General features: G+C 34.5%; 1 protein-coding gene across 1 annotated transcript in view; it reads right to left on the bottom strand.

Moving 5' to 3' along the window:
- Window positions 1–27,737, bottom strand: part of LOC137925457 (uncharacterized) — a 170,483-nt gene that overhangs the window by 9,904 nt on the left and 132,842 nt on the right. The window contains exons 2-6 of the mRNA XM_068768900.1: window positions 8,673–9,372; window positions 6,008–6,254; window positions 4,166–4,332; window positions 1,720–1,852; window positions 144–268 (exon numbers count right to left, since the gene is read on the bottom strand). Of these exons, the coding sequence (XP_068625001.1) occupies window positions 144–268; window positions 1,720–1,852; window positions 4,166–4,332; window positions 6,008–6,254; window positions 8,673–9,372 (1,372 nt within the window). The remainder of the gene's footprint in view (window positions 1–143; window positions 269–1,719; window positions 1,853–4,165; window positions 4,333–6,007; window positions 6,255–8,672; window positions 9,373–27,737) is intronic.

The raw sequence follows: 27,737 nt of genomic DNA, 5'->3' as shown, positions 1-27,737 counted from the left end.
CACGATAAAACTAATGACAAATAATTAATTAATACTAATTTTATTTCTTCTATTGCCAATCAAACACAGGCCAAATCTAAGGCCTATCATTTTACAGTTACAAGTCTATGGAGGTAGTATATTATGAATATGAAAATGCTCACCGATGCTGGTGTCATATGCATGGAGGTATTCCGAGGTCATGAATTGTCCAATGAGACTGGACTTGCCAACACCCGGTGCCCCCAGTACTAGCACTCTGTACGAACTGAGTCCTGCTGATGAATCCCTGGATAGAAGTACAATACTATTGTAAAGTTAGGAAAGAGTTCATGTATCGTTTATGTATGTAATATCTTAATATACCAGAGATGACCTAAATATATCTCTATCAGGTGTATTGAAACTTGCTTTAAAGGTGCTAAAAGGGATATACACAATAGTGAAGCTATATAATGGAAAAGGATGCAAGAGAGTCCGTACTCAAATTCCTCATAAAAGTTGCACAATATGTTATTCATAGGAATAAAACATAGTTAAACATAAACTATTGTAAATCTTATTATATATTTAATCTTATTAAGATAGATTTATTGAAATTAAAATTAAAAATGTAAAATTGATGTACATGAGAAAAATAAATAAACTAAATAAAGTTGTGATACTGCAATAGAAAATACAACTGAAGTGTTTGAGGATGGATGAAAGGAATGGAATGAGAAAGGAAGATGGAATTATGGAATGATAGAAGGAAGAAAAAAAGATATTGTGTACTATAGAAGATGAGGATGAAAATAAATAATTCATGCGGAAAAAGTGTCAAGAAAGAAAAAACTAACCTAACAAAATAGGGGTGGAAGAAGAGGTCTCAATAGCGGAGGCCTCATAAAAAAATAGTGAAACTATGTACTTTACAGCGATAAACATTATAAAAAAATGAAAACAATGAAATCATGCAACAAATTTATAAAATAATAATGGTTGAACTGACGTTACAGGGATGAACATGAGTGTATGGACCATCCCACGTGTGCATATGACCCGGTGACGAACTAATTACCAATAAAGAGTTTATATTAGTGTGATCAAAAAGTAAGGTGAATTTATTTAGGTAATGTAATTTTTTTATTTAGTCTACCAAATCAATTTCATTCCCTTCTAAGTAATCCCACTTCGATAAAATAATCGGAATAAAAAAAACTCATAAATAGTCAGAATAGTCTTCAAGACCTTCTTTGATTTAGTTTTAAACTCCTTAGTCTATGAGTTTGCTGAATAGCCAGAACGCGTGCCAAATCAGGCGCATATGATGATTGCTAAACTATATGAGTGAACCTTACATTTTGATCACATAGTAGGTACATATATTAGATATAGTTAGGAAGCATCAAGTAGTTATAAAGTTAAACATATAAAAACATTATATATATAAGCTGTAAGATACAGAGAACTCAAAGTTTTATAATAAAGTTGTTGTGCAACTTGTTCCCAAGCTCATCAATCACTTAAAAATCCTTCGCTGCATTCCACGATTTATTTACATGTTTTTATTTTATAAACTTTTTAAATTTATTTCATAATAATTTTGACATATTCGAAAGCCTGCAAAAAGTTTTCGTTACTCAGAAATTAAATATGCGATATGCCAGTGTTCTTAAATTAAAATATATCGAACTCAATATAATTGTTTACTATTTATTTACAACACTAAATTAGATGAAAAAAAGTTAAATTAATCACCTGGAAGAAGCTAGAGAACATGGCGCAGAAGCTCTAGTAGCCGCTTCCGTGCTTGATGCGCTGGATGCCACTGACGTGTTGGACCTTGATCTTCTTGAGCGCAGGGAGTCTCCACGGTTGACCACTCCCTTGCCTACGACAGTGTGATATATGCAGTTGCTCGTTTGAAGTGATAGCCAATGGATGTTGGGGCCGCAAGGGCGGCTAGGCATCCCATTAGGTAGACCGATGCTATAGTTAAGATGGCAGGAGCTCGCTGGATGCTGGCAGAGCAACTGGTCATCATGGGGATCTTTAGAAGAAAAAGCCTAAGATTTTCAGTGGACGTCTATTGGCTGATATGATAATGGTGATGAAATTATGCAGCAACTTATATTTTTCGATATTCAAAAAGATGTTGCCATATATAAAATCGTTTAGTTCAACCCATTTGCAATGCGGTAATATAAAAAGTAGGCCAATGTAAAAAAAGAACTAATATACAGCTACGTCCGCTATGTAGCGGTAGTCGTGCAATAAAGTACACCGCCCGCCAGACCGTTAATAAATGCGCATGCGGCAAACAATGCGAATAACACAACTATAACCATTAAGTCACTCAACACGTGTTTCACCGAGTGACTCGGTGTTTGGCATTAATCGGTTTAATATTACTCCTGAGGATGCCCCGTGGAGGGGTGGCGGGCGGTGCATTTTATTGCACGACTACTGCTACATAGCGGAAGTAGCTATATATTAGTCCTTTTCTTACTTAGAATGGACTTTTGCAAAGTAACGCCTGAATCTATTAGATATGTAGGCCAATGTCACCTATATAATATAAATAAATTTAAAATTGAGTAAAGATAAAAAAATTGCATTATTTATTAGAAATTTTGTGTAAGACAAGGATCCATACTTTTTTATTATTCCATCGTACGGGTAAATAGTTTTCTTTGAGGTTATAATAGTTTATATATTTTTTAGGTTATAAAGTTAATTATATTTTATTTCTCTTAAATGTTATTTGCTTATTCACCCATTTTACTTTTTTCTTTGTAATGGCGGACTTAATATATTTATTATTAACATGATTTTATTATTGCAGCGAATGACAAAAATCTTATCTAAAATTACTTTTAATATAATTATCCTAGTATTTTGAACATTTAATATTGTTTTTCCTCTTTAATTCATTTATTAAAGTTTAATTGCAAGCTTGCATAATTATATACTGATACGCTATAATAGGCTATACTGTGGATGTCTACAATAGACAAAAACATTTAAATTTATACAGAAACAAGAGACTTATGCAAACGTGTATTACTTTTTGCTGTTCGCGTGCATGTTCAATATAGATTAATAAATTAATTCAATAACGAAACAAAGAGAAGCAAAAGCTTAACGCTGCCGCGAATATATACGCACCGATAGTGACCAGGGAAGTGGAACATACGCCCACGAGGCAAATAGGTGAAAATCTATTTACTGATCATCGTGATAACTAAAATGCATTAGTATTTTTTCTCTTAAAAGGTTTAAAATGCTTTCTTCATTTTTGTGACGGGTCAGTTGATTGCTTGCGAAATTCTATACCGCGATATATGTTTACAAAGAAGGTTTGTGTCCTCTTGGCTATATATATATTCGGACGGACGGACTATATATTATATATATATATATATATATATATATATATATACCATTTCCCATGTTAATACGGCCCATCAAGAATTTTTAAAATTGAATATCGACTTTTCCCATCGATGCAAATATTATTACGTGATTAATTAGTTCCAGAAGTCTTTTTATTGGAAGTGAGGAAATCGTCATGCCGAATACTGCCGATTTAATAATGTACTTTTTTCAATAAACATCTGAATTTTTTATAAAAATTAATAAAAATTCTGAGAAACTTCTGCTTTCGACGAAAAATGATGTCTCTTAGGAATAAGAAAAAATTTTTCCACCATGAAAGTAATCCAAAAATGACCACCGAACCCTACCTCCTTAATTCCGGCTAATATTGATTAGCTTGTGTCAAAAAAGCAGTACCGAATTTCTGATGAAAAATTTCGTTTCTCTATTCTTCTCTCTTTTATTATTTTCCATTAATATTTATGTTTTAATTCTTTATTTTGTTTCAATTTTTATATTTTTAATTTATTAATAAACGTGTAACATGCAGCATTTTTTAGTTAGCACGTTGATTGAGAAGGTTGCTCACCCCTGATCGCCTTCGTTACAATTTGGTACTTGTAGGACATTTGAAGTATTTTGTCTGTATATAATAATAATTTGAATTTATATGAGAATAACAATTTTAATTTTTTTTTTCTTTAACTTAATGTAAACTGGGATATCATAGATATGAATAGATATAGTTTTTTTCATCGGCTATAGACGAAGCATTTGACCTTGTCTCGCTGATGTTAAAAGGTGATGGGGTCAACGTTTATCTTACCAGTGATGCTGAAATGTCGGAGTCGATAGTATTCCTCTTCCACGCCGGTGTTGGGCATGGAAGCGACACGAGCTCGTTGCTGCGGCAGTCCTAGCAACTGGCGTTCCCCAGTCCGCGAGCGCGCTGCCTTCACCGACTGCGACCGGGAGTGGTGGGGGCTTCCATACCTGCCCCCAATAAACACGCTCTTACACTCACCATTGACATTGTGAAATGATTCTAACCTTATTTGGTCAAGGATTAGCACTAAAGCTAGTGCAATAAGTAAAAATAAAACGAACACTAAAATATAGAAATAAAAGGAATAATACGTGTTAAGTATTTGAACAATAAATAATGTTGCAAAATAAAATAAATTACTAGAATTAAAAAATCCCTGTCCCACACGAGATAGGGGAACGAGAGGTCCCCAACAGCGGGGACCATTTAAAAAAAAAAAGCTAGTACAGAGATTTTGAACTCGATTATAAAGTTTACTTGCAACATTTGCTTTCAATTATGGCGAATATTTTATATACTCTTCTTTTTCATTATCAAATGCTGTTTGCTCGTCGGTATTTACAGATTTAACTGGGTAGAAATGACTGAAATACTCCCAAATCAAAATCCTAGCGATAGCGCTTTATTAAAGTATGCATAAAATTGTAAAATATTGTGTTTGTAGTTTGTGTGGTGTGTTTAAACCGAGGTAAGTTCTCGATCTAACCTATTATTAATTTCTAGAATGTTTTAGCTGACTACTAATCCAGTGGGATATCTAACATAGTTCCGAGATAAGTCTTCCAGGGGAATCTTTGAGTGTAGATCCTAAAAAGGACGGTAAAGATAGGCGCCCTCATTGCGCTTCCACGTTTTTTTCTGAAATCTGTTATTGCCAGTAAAATAAAATTTCCTTAAGTCAAATCAAATCACATTAATAAATAACTTAGAAAAAATAACTAAAATAGTACAACAGGATCAACAAAGAATCAACAACAGAGGTGATACATTATTTTCCATATTATCGCAGTCTGTAATGAGTAACCATAGTATATGTATATTCGACATTGACAGGATGGTTGGATATTGGTGTAAAATATTAAAAAAGTAACCCTGCAAGGTACAGACCTACCCCAAAGATATCTATGTGGGGTATTTACCATAATCGCTACGCTTGGCGAGTGGGTTATCGATCTTATGGTATTATGGTACGCGGAGGACGATGCTGTCCATCCTCTGGAGCAGAGTTCCCCAAACTGTTTTGTGTCGTAGACCCCTTGCCATGTTTTTCCGTGTTGGGTGGACCCCCTATTTACCTGATATTGATTTCCTGTAAATTTCTTACTGAAGTGAAGTTTAGTGTTAAAAACTTAAATTAAAAACACCTATTAATTTATACATTCATTAATTGAATTTAAATTGAATCTACTCAAAATAAAATTATGTATCTGTTATGTAAAATATGCGTAACATTAAATAAACTGTAAATAAAATAACAAAGGCAATAATTCAATATTTTTAGTGAGAAGGATGAACCTGAAGCTTTACTAATAAATTATCAACATTTGGCGTCAATTTTGTAAGGGTTAATCTTAAATCTCCTCGGCTGATGATGTCCAGTCTGTGGACCCTCAAAATTTTTTTCGCTGACGTAGACCCCTTGCAGGTTGTCATAGACCCCTAGGGGTCGATATAGAACACTTTGGGAATCACTGCTCTGGAAAATTACTTGTGAGTAGTGGCAATCTAATATTCATTATGAACATAGTGTGCATTATATAAAATTGTATTCCGGAAATTGAATATGTGTGTGAATCTTCTATTCTATTATTTTGTGTCCTCTTATATTCACTTAGTGTATACCTTTTATCGAACTCGTGGAGATCCTCAGACGTGAACTGACTGGTGACGTCGAGGAGTTGCTGGATGTGGTCGCTGCAGACCCTGCTCTTCCGCCGGCCACCATCCTCGCCGTCGCGTACGAGTATCGTGGAGCACCCTCCGTAGTCCAGCGAAAGGGAAGGCTGCTGCACCACTATAGTGGTTCGTCCTGCCGGCATCGAGCTGGTGGCGGAGTCTAAGGGGTTCGCTGTCACGTGTACTTGTGCAGCTGCGGGGATAATCAAAAGGAAAGAGATTTTTTAACCAAAAAAATAATCCGCCTAGTTTTGTAACATTTTCTTTAAGGCTTTTAAAGAGAGGAAAAATATAAAACTTCTAGGAAAATTGTAAAGCATTACTTTCACTTTATGGTCGTCAATTATTTAACGTTAAGAAAGTTTAAAGTCATCCAGAAAGCGAGGGAAAGAGTTGTGCTCAGGGCTTCGCTGCGAGATCGAAGGAGATACGTAGAAGAACCAAAATTACCGACGTAGCACGAAGATATTTAATGTAATCAGGCGTTACCTTGCGAAAGTCCATCCTAAGTAAGAAAAGGACCAATATTTAGCCTCTTCCGTACATGCAGCGGTAGTCGTGCAATAAAGTGCACCGCCCGCCAGCCCGCTGACAAATGCGAACTACACAACTGCCACCGTCAAATCACTCAACACGTGTTTCACACCTCTACGGGGCATCTACAGGAGTTATGTTACACCGATTAGTTGACTCTGTGTTTGGTACTAATTGGTGTAACACGCATTGTTTGCCGCATGCGCATTTGTCAGCGGGCTGGCGGGCGGTGCACTTTGTTGCACGACTACCACTGCATGTGCGGAAGTGGCTAAATATTGGTCCTTTTCTTACGTAACACGAAGAATTACTGGTATGAAACATAAGTCGTTGAATGGACCAATCGCCGTCCTATTCTTGTGGGAGGCCCTTAATTTATATAGCAATCGGTTTTTATAGGTGTTCTATTACAGTGTACTTTTGATTTGTATTTACTATCGTACAGAAGGCATGTCGGGGCAAGGATGTTCTAGAAAGATCGTCTTGAAATTCCTAGAAGAGAAACTATATTGTAGCAACCAAGTACACATTTTGTTTTTAATTTTTAACATTTTGTCAATTATTGAAATAACCACAAACAAAATAAAACAATCTCATATTAAATCAAACCATTACGCTATATACATTATACTAAGTGGTCCTTGACATTTTTCATAGACCATTAAAAATAAATTTTGCAAGAGTATCACTCATATTTTTATGAAAAATAATTTTACGTTCGACGAATATAACGTGACAGGATTATTAACTTTATATCAATAGGATAAGATTGAAATTTGATTATAACTGTCTCATTTACTAAATTTGTACCTGAAATATAAAAGTTTATTCGTTTTTCGTCCAAGTCCTGTCTTCCAATTACTTTGGAGAACTGTTTAGTTATTGTCAAAGCATATCTGTCCATCTTAAATATATTTTTACTGACATTTATTCGAGAACAAGCTTAATAAAGGAATTTGAACTTTCCGTATGCACTCCAGCTATGGTTCAAAAATATTTAGTGTTGCCGCGTGCGAACAATACATACGTCGTATGACCTGGATGCAGCATTGACAGCTTAACAAACTACTAACAAGTTAATTAGATAACGCCAAGTTATATTTACAGAAACTTAAGTATGAAGGAGCAACATTACGTCATCATCAACGACGCATCCAAAAAGGGAATTCGCCAGAAATATAACCCTTTATATTTATCAGAATAAATATGGGAGAACCTCGGATGAATATACATGCTTCTACTTCGGAATTCCTGTTGTTATTACCTCCAAGACGTACCAGCTCCAGGATGAATCCCAAATTAGTGACCCCCGATGTGATAAGAACAATAAGTAATAATAATCCCACAAGTAAATTAACGAATGATGTGCCACTGAAAACATAGACTGGTCTTTTTTTATTCATGGACATAGTTTAACTTGATTTTTAAATGCTTTATTTATTTTTTATATAATCTCAACTATTTTAGCACAAATATAATTAGTGTTTTAATGTGCAAACATAGTTATATTTACAGCAATGTATTTTCAAAGATATTTTGGAATAATAAACCTTTAATATAGTTTCTCTATTGAAGGAGCAACACTTTAACTGATTGTTTCTATTTGACATTCGAAATTTTTTTTTTATAATTTCCACACATTAGACACATTATTTTTAAGCAAATTTTTAATTAATTACATGTTATTTTTTTAAAAACATAATAATTTTTCGCGGAAATGTCAAAAAATACTGGTTTACATATTATTTCGTCGCATTGTTTTTAATAAAACTGTTTCTAGATTTATATATTGTCAAAGCCTCGCTGTTTTAAAAGCCAAGTCCACATTCCAAATTCAAAATGGTTCTTCTAGCTTTTTAATATTTAAATGACGTTAATCCAAAGAGGTTAACAATTTCTTCGAGGTGATCGTTACAGAGATAATCATAACATTTTATCACAATAGCATGCTTGCGAACAATACTACTGGTAAATTATTAATTAAAAATATACTTAAATATTTAATGTAGTTACATGCGGGTATCCAACATTATCTAACGTATATATATATTTTCGATTTTAGTAAACACACTCTCACCTGTAGATTGTCTTCTAGAAGATGGCGGTGGTACCGAATGTTGGTGTGCCGACGACCTTCTGCGAGTCGTCGTGAACACCTCGGTGCCTTCCAATTGCTTTCTTAGCTTCGCCACCTCGTCTTTGTAGTACTCCTGCTTGTCTATCTTCTGTTTGTTCTTGACCCGTGGCTCGCTGCCTCTCCTTTTAGTTACCTCGGGCTCGAACTTGAAGTGCGTCTCGTATTTCGTTTGGCTTGCTTTGGGACTCTTCGGAGGCTCTAGGGTTGGGTCGAAAGGGATTTGTATGGAGGTAGATGGGCCGCCAGTTCGGCTTACGCGAGTCGTGTTTCTAGGCTTGGGTTCGGTTCTGCCCGGCTCGGGGAGAGGAACGTCGAAGACAAACCTTGCGGGGCCGGGACGAGGGGATTCTGCGACATCGGTGGCTGACTGGGGTTTTGTGAAGGCAGGGGAGTCGATGTCGCTGCTGTTTTGGTGACGATGATAGTGGGGTGGCGCTGTGCTGGGTGGATTGGGGTGAGGTAACGGCGGGACTGGGTCCGCGTCGATGAGACTAGGTGGCTGGGACGGTGCCTCCGGAGGTTCAGGCTCCGCGTCCATTGAATCATCGGTTCCGGTGACGGAGGTTAGCGCGGTCGCAGCCGAATCAGTGCTGGTATTGATGGTCTTGTCGGAGGTCGTGCTGCTACCCATCACCACCACCTGCTGAAGGAGGAAAACGAACGTTATATAAAAATAATATTGCTTGTAATAATACTATGGAGTCATGTATGAAACATGAGATGGTTTATTCCAATCATGGACGGTAATTGTGGATTCTACTTGGATTATTAAAAATGATCACTTAACTTGGAGTGTTTAAAATTCCCGTTAATAAGTCCATGTGAAATAACAAGTAATCACCATGCGTCGTCGTTTCAGTCTAAAGAAAAATACTCACTGCAAGACCTAGGTCTACCTCAAAGATTTCTGTGGGGGGGGATATACCATAAACGCTTGGCGCCTGGCGAGCGGGTTGACAATCGCAGTAACCGAATCCTCTGTTTGTGAGCAGTGGCAATTTTGCGCAATTAATGTACAATGTAAATTTTAGAAGATTCTTTCTCGGGAGTCGATCATTTGACCTAAGATGGCAAGTCTTTGTCTTCGTTGGGCTACCGCTACTCGACAAATGCCCTAATGACACGGTAATTTAGTTCCTTGTTATAGGTTGTACAATACTGTTATTGTGTTATAATAATTCTGTGGAATGCTGGTAGAACTAACGTATTGATACTGATAGATCTCGGAGGGTACACTCGCCTTATCACTATATACACAAATAGGATTTTTGAGATTTTCGGTCGCATAGCCAGGAAAAGTGGTGATAATTGGGAAAACTATTGATCTCCGGAAAAGCAACTAAGAGGCCGCAGCCTCATGTTCTGGTCTGACCATGTCCGAATCACGCCCGATACCACGGTAGCAATACACACTGCGGAAGACTGGTACTAACGTAACATGGTGAGTAGCAAACTTTCTAAGAAGGTCACGTAGTGGGGGTTTTCAATAGTGAGGGATACAATGCAAAGAGGAGGAGAATGTACTCTATTTTTTTTCGTTAATTTTATTACAACACAATTGGCACAAAATGCAGACGTACGAGTTATTGATTATGAACTGTACAAATCATTATAAATATCACTGTACAGATGAGAAATTCTCTTATTATAGAGAGAGTAACACTGGTTATACGAGAGAGATATAGGAGATATATTATTTCAAACATCCTTTATAAGTAGAGATCTTTAAAAGTAGAAAGAGTTATCCTAACTGAAATGAAACACTATTGTGTGAAGTAACCCTCATCGCTGTTCCATGCGGAATGATTGTATCGATAAAGTTACATGGCTATATATACACTCGCGGGAATGACGTCATAAAATGTTCCGATAGTCGCGCGGCTTATGAATGGGACGCTGTGGTGACATTTGTCAACGTATCTTTTTTTTAAATCGCGGCTTTTTTTGGCGCCACATTTAACAATCATATTTCTGAAACCAGAAATTTTTTGTTTCTCAATAATTTTTCCATTTTTTAATTATATTTTCCATTCTCTTCTTTCGTATTTTATATTATATCTCACTATCTTGTAAACCTTTCTTGCATTGCCTCCTATCCTTTGCCATATTTCTTACAATATTACAATACAATAATTAAAAAAAAAACAATTGAAATTGAAACAATTTGCCTTCTCTTTTGCGCGTACTTTGGAATTAAACTTATTTTTGAAATGCTCATAAAAAGTTACTCCACAAACATATCTATGACCCCCTTATTTAAAAAAAAATTGCCTCATTTATAATTTTCGTTATAAAATAATATAAAACAGTATATACTTTTAAAAAAAACTAAGTTTATAACTAAACATTTTATTGTTTATCTGTTAATATATTTTATCTATAATTTTTATTACACTGTTACTCGTATGTGAACATAAAGAAATCACTATATATATGTCTAGATAAATATTATGTACATTATACCACAAATATTTCAAATTAGATGTACTATTTTGGGACCGCAGCTGCTCATAAAAATGGTCCTGTAATGTATTTTGTTTGGTGCTCTTCAGCATGTGCTGTGTCAGCGCCTTTTAGTCGACAGTATTTTTTATTGTCAAAGTCCAATATCTAGTAGTTAATTTTATTACTTTATTACATGTATTTATTGTTATAAAATTCATAAATATTGTGTTGATTAAATAAAGATGTTTAATATTTATTATTATTATCAGCTTTCCCTTTTTTATTTTTATTTCTCATGTTTATAATTTTTACATTGTCAATATTATCATAATTTCAGCTGTTAGACTTTGGCTTCCAAATATTTTCAATAAGTCTGGTTGAAATCTGCCTGCATCTAGCGTCTTCCGATAACTTCAACAACTTCATCTGTCTACCGTCTTGGTGCAATTCCTACACAGCTTAGTGGTGCATAGGGTTTCAGTCCAGCCTTAGAATTTCAGCAGTCATCAGTTCTATGGATCTAAGTTTTATTAATACTCAATCGGAATAAATACCGCCTCACGTTCCAGAATTCTCGTCACATACTCCTTATAAATAAAATATACATGAAAGTTATAGTAAAGAGTTACATCAGTTCTATGAATCTAAGTTTTATTAATACTCAATCGGAATAAATACCGCCTCACGTTCCAGAATTCTCGTCACATACTCCTTATAAATAAAATATACATGAAAGTTATAGTAAAGAGTTACATCAGTTCTATGGATCTAAGTTTTATTAATACTCAATAGGAATAAATACCGCCTCACGTTCCAGAATTCTCGTCACATACTCCTTATAAATAAAATATACATGAAAGTTATAGTAAAGAGTTACATCAGTTCTATGGATCTAAGTTTTATTAATACTCAATCGGAATAAATACCGCCTCACGTTCCAGAATTCTCGTCACATAGTCCTTATAAATAAAATGTACATGAAAGTTATAGTAAAGAGTTACATCAGTTCTATGGATCTAAGTTTTATTAATACTCAATCGGAATAAATACCGCCTCACGTTCCAGAATTCTCGTCACATAGTCCTTATAAATAAAATGTACATGAAAGTTATAGTAAAGAGTTACATCAGTTCTATGGATCTAAGTTTTATTAATACTCAATCGGAACAAATACCGCCTCACGTTCCAGAATTCTCGTCACTTAAAGTCCTTATAAATAAAATGTACATGAAAGTTATAGTAAAGAGTTACATCAGTTCTATGGATCTAAGTTTTATTAATACTCAATCGGAATAAATACCGCCTCACGTTCCAGAATTCTCGTCACATAGTCCTTATAAATAAAATGTACATGAAAGTTATAGTAAAGAGTTACATCAGTTCTATGGATCTAAGTTTTATTAATACTCAATCGGAACAAATACCGCCTCACGTTCCAGAATTCTCGTCACTTAAAGTCCTTATAAATAAAATGTACATGAAAGTTATAGTAAAGAGTTACATCAGTTCTATGGATCTAAGTTTTATTAATACTCAATCGGAATAAATACCGCCTCACGTTCCAGAATTCTCGTCACATAGTCCTTATAAATAAAATGTACATGAAAGTTATAGTAAAGAGTTACATCAGTTCTATGGATCTAAGTTTTATTAATACTCAATCGGAATAAATACCGCCTCACGTTCCAGAATTCTCGTCACATAGTCCTTATAAATAAAATGTACATGAAAGTTATAGTAAAGAGTTACATCAGTTCTATGGATCTAAGTTTTATTAATACTCAATCGGAATAAATACCGCCTCACGTTCCAGAATTCTCGTCACATAGTCCTTATAAATAAAATGTACATGAAAGTTATAGTAAAGAGTTACATCAGTTCTATGGATCTAAGTTTTATTAATACTCAATCGGAACAAATACCGCCTCACGTTCCAGAATTCTCGTCACATAGTCCTTATAAATAAAATGTACATGAAAGTTATAGTAAAGAGTTACATCAGTTCTATGGATCTAAGTTTTATTAATACTCAATCGGAATAAATACCGCCTCACGTTCCAGAATTCTCGTCACATAGTCCTTATAAATAAAATGTACATGAAAGTTATAGTAAAGAGTTACATCAGTTCTATGGATCTAAGTTTTATTAATACTCAATCGGAACAAATACCGCCTCACGTTCCAGAATTCTCGTCACTTAAAGTCCTTATAAATAAAATGTACATGAAAGTTATAGTAAAGAGTTACATCAGTTCTATGGATCTAAGTTTTATTAATACTCAATCGGAATAAATACCGCCTCACGTTCCAGAATTCTCGTCACATAGTCCTTATAAATAAAATGTACATGAAAGTTATAGTAAAGAGTTACATCAGTTCTATGGATCTAAGTTTTATTAATACTCAATCGGAATAAATACCGCCTCACGTTCCAGAATTCTCGTCACATAGTCCTTATAAATAAAATGTACATGAAAGTTATAGTAAAGAGTTACATCAGTTCTATGGATCTAAGTTTTATTAATACTCAATCGGAATAAATACCGCCTCACGTTCCAGAATTCTCGTCACATAGTCCTTATAAATAAAATGTACATGAAAGTTATAGTAAAGAGTTACATCAGTTCTATGGATCTAAGTTTTATTAATACTCAATCGGAATAAATACCGCCTCACGTTCCAGAATTCTCGTCACATAGTCCTTATAAATAAAATGTACATGAAAGTTATAGTAAAGAGTTACATCAGTTCTATGGATCTAAGTTTTATTAATACTCAATCGGAATAAATACCGCCTCACGTTCCAGAATTCTCGTCACATAGTCCTTATAAATAAAATGTACATGAAAGTTATAGTAAAGAGTTACATCAGTTCTATGGATCTAAGTTTTATTAATACTCAATCGGAACAAATACCGCCTCACGTTCCAGAATTCTCGTCACTTAAAGTCCTTATAAATAAAATGTACATGAAAGTTATAGTAAAGAGTTACATCAGTTCTATGGATCTAAGTTTTATTAATACTCAATCGGAATAAATACCGCCTCACGTTCCAGAATTCTCGTCACATAGTCCTTATAAATAAAATGTACATGAAAGTTATAGTAAAGAGTTACATCAGTTCTATGGATCTAAGTTTTATTAATACTCAATCGGAATAAATACCGCCTCACGTTCCAGAATTCTCGTCACATAGTCCTTATAAATAAAATGTACATGAAAGTTATAGTAAAGAGTTACATCAGTTCTATGGATCTAAGTTTTATTAATACTCAATCGGAATAAATACCGCCTCACGTTCCAGAATTCTCGTCACATAGTCCTTATAAATAAAATGTACATGAAAGTTATAGTAAAGAGTTACATCAGTTCTATGGATCTAAGTTTTATTAATACTCAATCGGAATAAATACCGCCTCACGTTCCAGAATTCTCGTCACATAGTCCTTATAAATAAAATGTACATGAAAGTTATAGTAAAGAGTTACATCAGTTCTATGGATCTAAGTTTTATTAATACTCAATCGGAACAAATACCGCCTCACGTTCCAGAATTCTCGTCACTTAAAGTCCTTATAAATAAAATGTACATGAAAGTTATAGTAAAGAGTTACATCAGTTCTATGGATCTAAGTTTTATTAATACTCAATCGGAATAAATACCGCCTCACGTTCCAGAATTCTCGTCACATAGTCCTTATAAATAAAATGTACATGAAAGTTATAGTAAAGAGTTACATCAGTTCTATGGATCTAAGTTTTATTAATACTCAATCGGAATAAATACCGCCTCACGTTCCAGAATTCTCGTCACATAGTCCTTATAAATAAAATGTACATGAAAGTTATAGTAAAGAGTTACATCAGTTCTATGGATCTAAGTTTTATTAATACTCAATCGGAATAAATACCGCCTCACGTTCCAGAATTCTCGTCACATAGTCCTTATAAATAAAATGTACATGAAAGTTATAGTAAAGAGTTACATCAGTTCTATGGATCTAAGTTTTATTAATACTCAATCGGAATAAATACCGCCTCACGTTCCAGAATTCTCGTCACATAGTCCTTATAAATAAAATGTACATGAAAGTTATAGTAAAGAGTTACATCAGTTCTATGGATCTAAGTTTTATTAATACTCAATCGGAACAAATACCGCCTCACGTTCCAGAATTCTCGTCACTTAAAGTCCTTATAAATAAAATGTACATGAAAGTTATAGTAAAGAGTTACATCAGTTCTATGGATCTAAGTTTTATTAATACTCAATCGGAATAAATACCGCCTCACGTTCCAGAATTCTCGTCACTTAAAGTCCTTATAAATAAAATATACATGAAAGTTATAGTAAAGAGTTACATCAGTTCTATGGATCTAAGTTTTATTAATACTCAATCGGAATAAATACGGCCTCACGTTCCAGAATTCTCGTCACTTAAAGTCCTTATAAATAAAATATACATGAATAATAAATAGTAAAAGTTTATAGATTTTACGCACTTTTTACAATCTGATTTAATAGGATTGGATGGACCGTTTGGGAAGAGGTCGTTTGTAAGAGAGGCGGCGTGATTCTTGAAATATTTAAGAGATACCTCGGAGTAATCTTTTAAGTCGTCCCCTGAGCTTTCATATTTTATTGCAATGGAATTTCTCTATTTTATTTCTTGGCAAAGTTTATTTACGTTACGAATGTCATTTTCAAAAGAAAGATGAGAATGAAAATTAATTATTTATTATTTTATTTATAATTCATTATTTAAATACATTTTGAGAAGATTGAGAAAAGATCACAATTAAATAGAAACTAAAATATAAACACATTCGTAATAATATCTTTAAACATTATGCCTTAATATTTTTTTAAGAAAAATATGCGTAATATATTAATATATATTTTCCGATGGCGGAATAGTTGACTTTACTGTTCCAATCAGGAATTAAAAAATCCTCAAAAAGAACTATAATGACTGACATAATATTATACATAGAAAATATATACATAGTTTCATAATTGTAAAAATAAATGTACAATGGGCGGTCTTATCACACGGAGCTATTTCTTTCAGACAATCATAATGTGGACACAGTAAAAGTATAAATAGCGGGTGGTTAACGTGTACAAAACATATATACATATATATATAGCACATATATTTATAATAAATATGGTATAATACATGTATGTATATACATATTTATAAGTACATATATATATATGTGCGTGCGTCAGGCGCGCGCGCGTGTGTGTGTGCAGAATTAATGCATGACCACAAGTGGATAGATGTCCTTCTTCGTTCGAAGATGCAGACTTCCAGCAGATCTTAAATCTTTAGGTGAGGTTTAAGCCTTGCTAGGAACTTTCTACCTTTGAAATAATAATGATGACTTTGCTGAATGAAATACATTTTTACACAAATTAACATTTTAAGTTATACGACATTTTGTATAAAATTTAGCCATTCTGGAGTTCTTATTACGAATACATTAATGATCCAAAGTCGATATTTATTATATTCATTTAAATATATGATCCAAATGCTCGAGCGATGATACTTTTGTTCCACCCATGTACACATTGTTCAACTTTAATTATTTGTGTTATATATCTCGTAGATCAGTGTTTCCCAAGGTGAGGCCATGCTCAACAGGGTGGCAATTTGTTTATTAACGGGGGCAATTCGAAAGTGAATGAATTGTTACGATTTTAAACCTGACTAACCTTTTAATATAAAAAAATACTTGTTACATAGGGGAGCGTAAGGGTTTTAGAAAGACTAAGCGGCATGGAATATAAAAGGCTGAAAAATACTGTTGTAGATGTACAAAAATTTGGCAATAAATGATGTTAGAAACCGGAATCAAACACCGATATCCGAGAGTAAATATTGCAAGCGGTTTGTTTAGACAACAAAGGTTTTATCGTTTCTCTTTTACGGCGTAACAAAGCACCTTATTGCCACTACTCCAAGTTTACGATCCGTTCAAGTTAACCCAACTTAAGACCGCTTACTTAAGCGAAGTGAACATCTGAAGATATTTTGCTTTATAAAAGGTTAGAGTGAGGTTAGCTTTTAGTCATGTCCAGAGAGTGACCATGTAAGCTATATACTTGTTTAGTCGTGAAAATTCGACGGTTATTTCACTATGTAAGTACGACTATTGTACGACTGTATGAATTATTATGGAAGCTTGTTAACATCGACGCTTCCACAACACCGTGCCTGATTCTCGGCGAGCCGTATCTTTTTCTATTTTTTTCGAGTTAGTACGAATCAAGATTAGCTGATCAGTAGCTTAGCGCATAAAAATCAACCGAGCAGCACTTTGCCGTTGTCTCAACAGGTAGCTTTGCCTGTAGCGCCTGTTTTCTTCCGGATTTAATATTGGGAATTTGCTGGGGAACTACGATCTTATCCCACTGTCCCCTTTCTTCTATAAGACGAGTAGGAGGTAGGCCCACCACCATTCGCACATATTTGAGTTCCCTTGGAGGCGCACTGAGAGTATCGATTCGATATTTCTGATTCGCATAGCCTGAGTATATAACAATCTGCCGGTATCCGGAACGAGAAATATAACCCGAGTAACAAGGGCCAGAGTTGTCGCTTTCGCGTTGTCGTTGCTGGTGAAAGGCAGATTAGTAAGCGATAAAAAAAGAGATAAAAAAACTCCGGTCTAGTAAATTTAAAAATTATGATTGTCGAGTTTCCCTTAAATATTTCCAATAAGCGTTAAAAAACGGTTAAGAAGATTTTCTGTATGTTTGGACAACTTAAGCTGCGGTAACCACAACCTTAAGGTCCACAGCCGCTTCAATTTGCTAATATAGTAGGAGTATTAGTTACAGACTATATTCAATTGATGTTTAACGCTGTTAGCTTTTCTAGCTTTTATAGCTTCAACGGACTCATGGCTTGTAATTCCGCAATCTTCAGGCTAATTAAAAAAAAATTAACCCTTAAATGAACGATTTTTGTTTCACGTTTGAAAAAAATATATTTGTTAATAGACATGTATTACAGCCTAGGAAAAATGATTAAAAAAATTTAGACATGAATAAAATGACATTTAACATTAACTTATTTTCAATGCTTATAAACATTGGATAGTGCTAATATTAAAAAAATGTACAAAATTAGTTCAGAAATAAGAACTAGTTGTCAAAATTAATAGAAAATTAAAAGAAGGTCAATTTTATCTGTGGTTTTTAGTATGTTGTTTAAAAACAATAATGTCCATTTAAGGGTTAAAAAAAAACCTACGCCAAACATGATACCTAACGTATTGTATTGGTAGTATCTATTCAGTTGTCGGGTACATGAAGGCTAGTCCGGCGTGTTTCAAAATTCCTTCGAGAAATCTCAAGCATATTTTAATTGTAATTATCTCTTAAGTCATCGTCATCACCGTTTCAGCCGTAGAATGTCCACAGCTGGACATAAATCTTCTCAATAAATTTTAATATATCTAAAGCAAGTAACATCCAGTTTCTTTCAACCAACTTAACAAGGAATTTTCAAGTACCTTGTGGGTGAAGAGGGAACGTCCCACTTGATAGTGCATGTTATTTGATGCAAAACATTATACCAGAAGCGCATTAACCTTCTCGCTTGCTTTTAATTCCTTAGCCAACAACCCACTGCATTCAATTTAAAGTTTGAACGCTAGTTTTACACTTTAACGAGATCTTGCAGAATGTAGATAATCCTTCGGCACGTCGTCTGCATAAATTCTCTGGCGGGAAAAATGCTGTTACACGTAATATCAAAACCTTTCAACCCGTCAAAGTGACAACGAATTTGATTTTACAGTGTGTGTAAAATATGTGTACATTCCTGACTGTCGATGGTGAAAGATTCAAGATGAAACAGATTTTAATGCAGAATCTTTTATATATTCATATGTATGTAAAAATGAATGCTACTTATTGATATATTTTTAATTTGAGTCTTTCTTATTATTCACCGTTAATCTGGAAATTTAAGCAATTTAAAAAAGTAAATTAAAGAAATTATGTACAAAAATTCCAATAGGTCTAATTGGAAGCGGCCTGCACTCATCGTCTTTCAGCGACCACCTGCAAAGTTGTCTGATGACGTTCTTATGGTCATTTGAAGATCCAGAATGCAGGTCTTCCTACTAGTCCTATTGAAAATTTAAGGGGAAGCCATGTCCAGGTGATGATACTAGATTTTTTAGTTGATCAAACTCTAAACTTTTTGGTGAAGCAAATGATGTGTATTATGTCCACTTTGTCGTTTTATAGGAAAAAGAAGATTGTTTTTTTTTCTATTTTTGACAGTAACAACTTTTTTGTGACAACTAAAATATTAAAAAATATATCAGTCGAGTCTTTCTGGGCCTGTGAGCTTAATAACATATTTGGTGAATAATTAGATTTACGTAAATGTAAAAAAAAAATGTAATTACTCTTTTTTACATAACATTTTTTTGTTATTAAGCCATTTGAAATGCCCCTCCATCACTCGGAAGGTAATAAACTTCTACAATTATAACTCGAATTTTGTATAACAATTTTACAACACATAATACTACTAAAATTATATTTAAACCTAGAATTAAATATAGTATTGTATGCAAACAGTGATATTGTGTTAGGTAAATGATTCATAAACGCCATTGTAAGCAATGACAATTTGTTATTAAGTAGAAGAATTTACGGTAATTGAGTATATTGTTTATTTTACAATCGATCGGAATCATCATCAGGGCAGCCGATAGATGCTCACTGCAAGCCATAGGCCACCATCAAAGATTGATTCGAAGACCAACCTTGCTGCCAGCATTCAGAGACTTCCTGAAACATTGAATATGTCCTTGTTTCACCTATGGAAGATCTACCCACGCCGCGTCTACTTTATGGCCCCCGCTATTGGAGGCCTCTCGTACCCCTAATTTGTTAGGTTCAGGGACTTTATTTACTAAATGAGTTTTTCAATTATTTTACCTTTATTCTTCACTCACTTTTATACATCTCAATTTCTTTTGTTCTTACCTTTTATCCTTCACAATATCTTGCATTTTTTTTTGTTCTTTCATTCCTTCTTGCTTTCATCGCCTACCTTTCATCATCTTATTACTCTTAGGTGGCCAGGTATATTTCTTTTATTTTTTATTTTATTACCTATTCAATTTTTTATATCACAGTTTTCTTTTTTTTGGGTTTGACTTTTTTAATACATTACTACACTTTTCTTATTCTAATAATATATATAATATTAGTAATTTAGGACACATGATTTTGTCAACAATGTTGCTACCAGTTGTGGGCATTATAGCAACCCTATTATCAGGGGGGACAGAAGTAGGCGTAGCTAGAGGTGACAGCTCTATTTGCATGGGACTGAGTCTGATTTTACCTCGCTACCGCAAAGATTATGCTATTTTAACTACCACGTATTACAGTGCAGTTAGTGTTATGTGTAAAATAGTTATATTCATATCTACGTCTATTACATTTTTGTTTTGCTTATAGATTTATATACATTCAACATTTTAAATATCCTTTATTTGTTTCCAGGAAAAATAAAAATAATATCTAAGCTTAATAATTTGTAAGTATTAAAAGTATAAACTTTGTTTTTAGAATTATTTAATTCTCAATAAGTTTATATATATATATATATATATATATATATATATAAAAAGAATGAAAGTACAGTCTGGATCCAGTGATTTCAGACCAATGTAAAGAGGTATGTGTCCACCCACACAGTGACGTCTTATCTTGTTAAGGTCCAAGTCCTTCGTTGCGCTACCTTTTCGTGTTCTCCACTTCAGAACCGTACAGCCCCAGTGGGCATCTGTTCTGCGCACTAAGTAGCTTGCCCAATGCCACTTCAACTCATCAATCTGCTGGCCGATGCCGGTTACTTTTATTTTTCTACGAATCTCCTCATTCCTGATACGATCTCATATAGATATCGTTAAGAAATAGATTAAAAACCTCTCCATGGCTTGTTAAGCGACAAGACCTTCCCAATGATATTTAAAGGGAGGGACCAGATTTCTGTGCCGTGAGCTATCATTATTAACACACATAGTTGTAGACCATCGTTTTTTAGCACTGAGAAATATATAAAGAGATGTTTCGTAGTTTCTAGAATAATAGCAAACTTCACAGCAGCTGAAATACTATTTTATTCATTTCATAATTCTTGTTCAGCCAAGACAATTTATTTTTTTACTTTCTACAACTAGAAAAAACGCTCGCAACGAGGATCCTTGACTTCCTCAAAGCAACAAATGTTTATAAATCTATTTAAATATGTAGAAGGAACATGACTCAAAAAAACATCTCTCGAAGAACGTAATTATACCCCGTGTATTATAATATGAACTAAAATTAAATGTATTGCTAAATATACAAACACCTTGGTACGACTCAAAAGAAACTCCTCAGAGATTTTTTTTTATTTATAACGGAAGGCTTGGCCAAAGATAGTCTAAAATATAAATGTAACCTATTTTAATAACAATACTTAGGTAAGAAAAGGACCAATATATAGCTATTTCCATCATGCAGCATTAGTCGTGCAATAAAGTGGACCGCCCGCCAACCCGCTGATAAATGCGCACGCGGCAAACAATGCGAATTACACAACTACCACTGTTAAATCACTTAACACGTGTTTCACCTCTCCACGGGGCATCTTCAGATGTTATGTTACACCGATTAGTGCCAAACACAGAGCGTTTTTGACTCTTTATCAGCGGGCTGGCGGGCGGTGCATTTTGTTGCACGACTACGACTGCATGTGCGGAAGTGGCTAAATTTTGGTCCTTTTCTTACTTAGGATGGACTTCCGCAAGGTAACGCCTGATTGCATTAAATATTTAAGAACTTTTAAATATAATTCACGTTACGAAATATAAATCCACGTTCATTTTAAAATTGAAACCGTTTATTTAAATGAAACATTAAGTTATATTTTGTTACTAGACACATGTTTCTAGTCTATCCCAGACAGTTCCGAAGAAATTTGCGAAGTTAAAAAATTCTAACGGGTGTACGTTCAATTCAGTATCAAGGAGGACTTCCTGAAAAATAATGCCCGATTCCATTAAATAACAATACTTAAGATGAACGCCCATCTACGAAAACAAACTGTGTATAGTTTAGCAATTTTGTGTGTATATAGTTTTTTGTCAATTGTATAAAAAAATAGTGATCTCTATTCAGGGGGAAGCACAAAGTCCGTTTTAGTGCACCGCATTTCATTTAAAAACGCAATAACATTCACTAAGGTTATCTCCTAACGTTACGTACAATTGCAGACAATTTATGAGACGATTGTGGCGAGTTGCAACTGTGCAATTTAATTTAATCTCTTGCTATACTCCCATACCTCCGTACTCCGCCCTCTGGCCTCGCCCACGTTCGGACGTCTAGACACGGGTCGGGGTTAAGAGATTATTCCGTCTGCTAACGTCACGCAGCCTTATAAGGCTTAACGTGGATAACTGATGACTACTGTTTTAAGATATCCTTATGTGACCAAAACAAAACCTAGATTAGCTAATTGTGACCGGACAGGTGAATTACAAGCAGGAGCTGTTTAAATGAAATCTTCACACCAAAAACCATCACGCTGTAAAAAGCCACTTAGTTTTGCAATTGTTCACATTTTACATCAATGCTGTACAAAAATAACTAGTATTGTGACGACTGCCAAAATATTTGATGACAGGTGATCGCCGCGAACGAGCGAGTCGGGGCTGACGGCTAAACATAAAAAGGTGCAGATGGGGTAATTAAGGCAATAAGCTCTAGTAACGCTCTATTGTGCGTGAGATAAAGTAAGGACTACAATAGAAGCTCGTCCTGCAGGTAGATTTATTATTTCTTTACCTCACCTCCCCACGTAGCGTGCAACCATCTGGAAAACCTGCCTGCGATACTTAAAGACAGGTCTCGAAGAAGGTCGGGTGTTTTTCGTCTTGCGTCTCGGGACGACAACGAAATGATAGAAGTAGAGTTCCTGGCTAAATACTAAGGGTAGCATACATCTGTCGCCATTATCTTGGTGCCGTAGTACTTATGGTACATACAGTGTACATATCTTTTAAGTATACGTGGCATTTTAATTCAAGCTCTATCCTATACACGTAACAGTGTACCTACTGTAATAAGAATTTTGATGACTTTTTCACAGATTAAATTTATTCATTTTAAGTTAGCTAGATTATATCTTAGCTAATTGTAAAGTTATATTTATTATGTTTTGCTTTTTTAATTTATAATCTGTTTGCCAACCAATGTAAATGATTAGTTGACGTGCAATACATAAATACTCTGTATTTTTATGGCAATAGATTTAGAAAAAATAAAGATTAGATTCGAAACACGAAACGGCGGAGTATCGCCCTTTGTAGCGAACATTCGATCAGATTCGATTTCAAAAATTCTTTATTCAAAATACAATAGAATTCATTTCTTGTTGAAATCTTTCTTAGTCAGTCACATGCTTGAATGATAAATGCCTCAGAATTGAGAAGAACAGAAGACAGAGAATCAGATGGAGTAATTAAAACAATTAAATGTTATTATTTCAAAGCCTTTTACAATGTAGGTTTCTACACAGTACACGAACGTTATTTAACATTTTTTTAAATCTAGCTATAGAAGCTTTCAGAACGATATCAGGCATCCCATTATAAAAGTGTATACAATATCCAAAGAAAGATTTCATGAGACATAGAATTTGTTTTTGTTACGTTACCTTCATATTATTTTCTACGAGGGATCTTTTACAGCGATCACTTTTGATTTATTGAATAAAAAAAAGTTCACTATTCCTAAGTATATTCTCGAGGTGACATCACGTTATATTTTCCGCGAACTCTCTTGGTAACATTAGGTCACAGAAGGCTATTCCCCTCTTCATCTCCCAATAAAAATAATGAATAATAATAATCACGTAATATATAACAATTAAAGATTTTACATTTTTGTTTAGATATCCAAGATTCTTAATTTTTTTTAAATATCTATAATTGGCATTTATGTGTTTACGTTCTTAATGTGTTTTAAAAATTAAAAAAAATCCCGAAGAGCCGAACTGAGTTAAATATCAAACAAAAATTACAGAGATACACTCTATGAAGCCGAATTAGCCGATTGTCTCTCTGCAAAGGTCTATGTGCAATATCTTTACGCCGGGTACTGTAATCAAATTTAGCTTCGCTATGATAGATTGAATTAAATTAAGCTACAAGCGTACCAAATATGTACTAGAATAAATACAACCCACAAAAATATCAATCTAATTTATTTATATGATACAAATATTAATACAATATTTAGAGCTATACATTTCTAAGCTTATGACCTACAATAAAAGTATATTAACTTTGAGAAAGAGTAAGAGAGAAAGATAGAGACAAAAGAAAATGAGAGTGATTTCTCATTTTAACTCTTGTTAGATGAACTTCTAAATAAGAAAAGGACCAATATTTAGCCACTTCCGCACATACAGTGGTAGTCGTGCAACAAAGTGCACCGCCCGCCAGCCCGCTGATGAATGCGTATGCGGCAAATAATGCGAATCACACAACAGCCACCGCCAAATCACTCAACACGTGTTTCACCCCTCCACGGGGCATCTTCAGTAGTTATGTTAAACCGATTAGTGCCAAACACGAGTTGACTCTGTGTTGCTGGCAGGCGGTGCACTTTGTTGCACGACTACCACTGCATGTGCGGAAGTGGCTAAATATTGGTCCTTTTCTTACTTAGGATGGACTTCCGCAAGGTAACGCCTGATTCCATTAAATATTTAAGAACTTTTAAATATAATTCACGTTACGAAATATAAATCGACGTTCATTTTAAAATTGAAACCGTTTATTTAAATGAAACATTAAGTTATATCTTGTTACTAGACACATGTTTAGTCTATTCCAGTCAGTTTTGAAGAAATTTGTGAAGCTAAAAAATTCTAACGGCGTGTACGTTCAATTCAGTATCAAAAGAACCGATACCCATGAGACCGTGTGTCAATCTCCAGAATCCGATCGTGCTGGAAAAACTAAGCATCGCAGTTGACGTCACCACGGAAACCCTCACCCCTAGGGCGTTCTGCGGAGATTTCAGTGGAATATATCAAGGCGTAGCTTTTTAAAAATTGAGCTTTTGGCGCTGCTCCAAGCGGCGCTGTAGACGTGTAAACATTTCGGTGTGTTTTCTTTAACTTTTCCCGTATATTTAAACTGCTACGTTTAGCCAATGGTTTCTGTGTTAAAATCCATTAGTTTATCAGGTCTTGAATAATATATGAAGCGTAGTAGTCATATATTATGTCTATCTTAGAGAAAAGATTGGTAGAGTGAAGTAAATCTAAGTTGTGTTTACGATGAAAAATATTAGATTTTATAGCAATATACAAGAGAAAAGGCAGGTACTGGTAGTAAAGATAACTTTTGAACATTGAAGATGCGGACAAGAAGCATACAATACCAAATTCCGTGTATTACTCGTAGAACCAACGGATTGTTGTTAATGGCACTAGCGAATGTCCACACGCCTTTGTGCTATATCCACAAAGCGGAATTTTGAGTTTTTCAGTATGTGTTTACCGCAAGCGCATTTATCAGTGGGCAGGCGGGCGGTGCAATTTATTGCATGACTACTGCTGCATAGCGGAAGTAGATACTAGTTTCTTTCTTATTTCAAAAAAACCTCTGATCGCCGAAAACGTTTACTGACCTCGAGGCTGTAGTCCCATGGATCAGGTTCGAACTACACACAAGTGGCGTAATATAGCAAGTGACACTTTCCAAAAAGGATCCCAAATCACAGTAATGAGAGATACAACGCAAGGAAGAGGAGGCTACATAAAATTACTATCAATTCCCGACATATATTTTTATTATAATTTTTTGATCGAAATAGTGTCTTTCCACTAATATAAAGATTCGTTGTCGTCGTCGTTTTAACTCACCACATGGCATATGCTTCCCCCAGAGATATCCAAGGATGATATACCACAATCGCCTCGCTTGACAGGCGGGTTGGCAAATGCAGTTGGTATTGTGGTACGCGGAGGACGCTGCCGCTCATTATCGGTGTACATGTTTGAGTACATTGACAATCCTCTATACTGAAAGCACAAACTGTGAGTTATATATGAGACTGTGTCTCGGGAATTGAATCTGCGACCTACGACGCAAGTCTGAGTTTTCTACCGCTGGGCAACAATTCAAGTAGGTTATTACAAGAACTTTGGAATCGTCGATTATTTTAAAATTATAAGTAGTAAGCCTAAGTAGCATGTCAACTGCAACAATGAGAAATGGAGCGTAGCATGCTGAACAATAATAAAAATTCAAAGAATACGACACACAAAAGTTAGAGGAATTACAAACACTAAAGATGGGCTACACAGGCTACAAGATTTAACTTTTAAATGGAAATGGGTCAGTCACGTAGCACCTATGCAAGATCAGAGATTGACCAAAAAAGTTACAGCGTGGAAAGGCCCACTTGGTAAAAGAAAGACAGAGAGACCCTGCGCAAGATGAGAAAAAGACGTAATTAAAGTTGCCGGTGCGGATTTGTTCCAAAAAGCAAAATTTAGAGAAGATTAAGCATTCACCTGCAGAGGGGTTCTAGCAGAAGATTAAAAACCATACCGTAGATTATAGTCACTTTTTGATTTTATAATTTTCATATTTAATTTTTTATACTATGTAATTATATATACTATTTATTATACTATGTAATGTTCACGTTCTGTCTAGAAATAAAAGGCTTTTTAACTTTTTTTTATTTTAGTTATTTAAGTAGTAAGCTGCCACTGGTTTGGAATGCTGATTTGCTGAGAAGAGCGTGCTAGAAACTCAAAACATGTTTTTTATAAATAAAATTTTACATTATTTGACCTATTTATTATAATATCGACCGTGTAAATGAGACAAATAAGTTATGTTTTGCAGCGGGCGTATATCGCCTGGAAGAAAAAAAGAAAAGTGACAACAAATAGCTACGTCTCTCTTGCACATCTTTACCGCAGTCTTTTACAAAGTTCACGAAATAATAATCTATTTACTGTTTTAATAGCTTTCGTAATTTTAACAATTAACATTGTTTATTCGCGCCGTTCTCTGCTCACTATGTTCAAACAGAGAACAATCTAATTAAAATAATAATAGATTATGCCGACGCGCACAAACCTCTCTTACACAGACGCTCGGAACCCAATTTGTAATGTTAAAATTTGAGGTTAGAGCCCCTTCACACGCCCGACAAACCGTAAACCTATTGTATGGGAACGCTGAAATCTCATTTCAATATGCCAGGGTTTATTAAAATGTTATTTACTTTTATTATTGCTTACGAAGATTATTAATTAGTACAAATAGATATTACAAACTGTTAATTTTATTGTTTTGTCTTTATCTGGTCTTGTTTTAAGTAAGGAATTTTAAATTGCGATACGTAATTCCAGCATGTCGTTGGCAGCTGTCGTCGTCGTTGTTTTAGCCTGAACACGTTCACTGCAAGGCCAAAGGCTTTCCCCAGAGATATCCAT

The sequence above is a fragment of the Battus philenor genome, unplaced genomic scaffold (assembly GCF_028537555.1).
Source record: "Battus philenor isolate CCGP_79_NKW_IND1 unplaced genomic scaffold, ilBatPhil1.0.hap1 SCAF_27, whole genome shotgun sequence".
NCBI lineage: Eukaryota > Metazoa > Arthropoda > Insecta > Lepidoptera > Papilionidae > Battus > Battus philenor.
The sequence above is the reverse complement of the archived record's forward strand: the minus strand, read 5'-3'. Positions and strand labels throughout refer to the sequence as shown.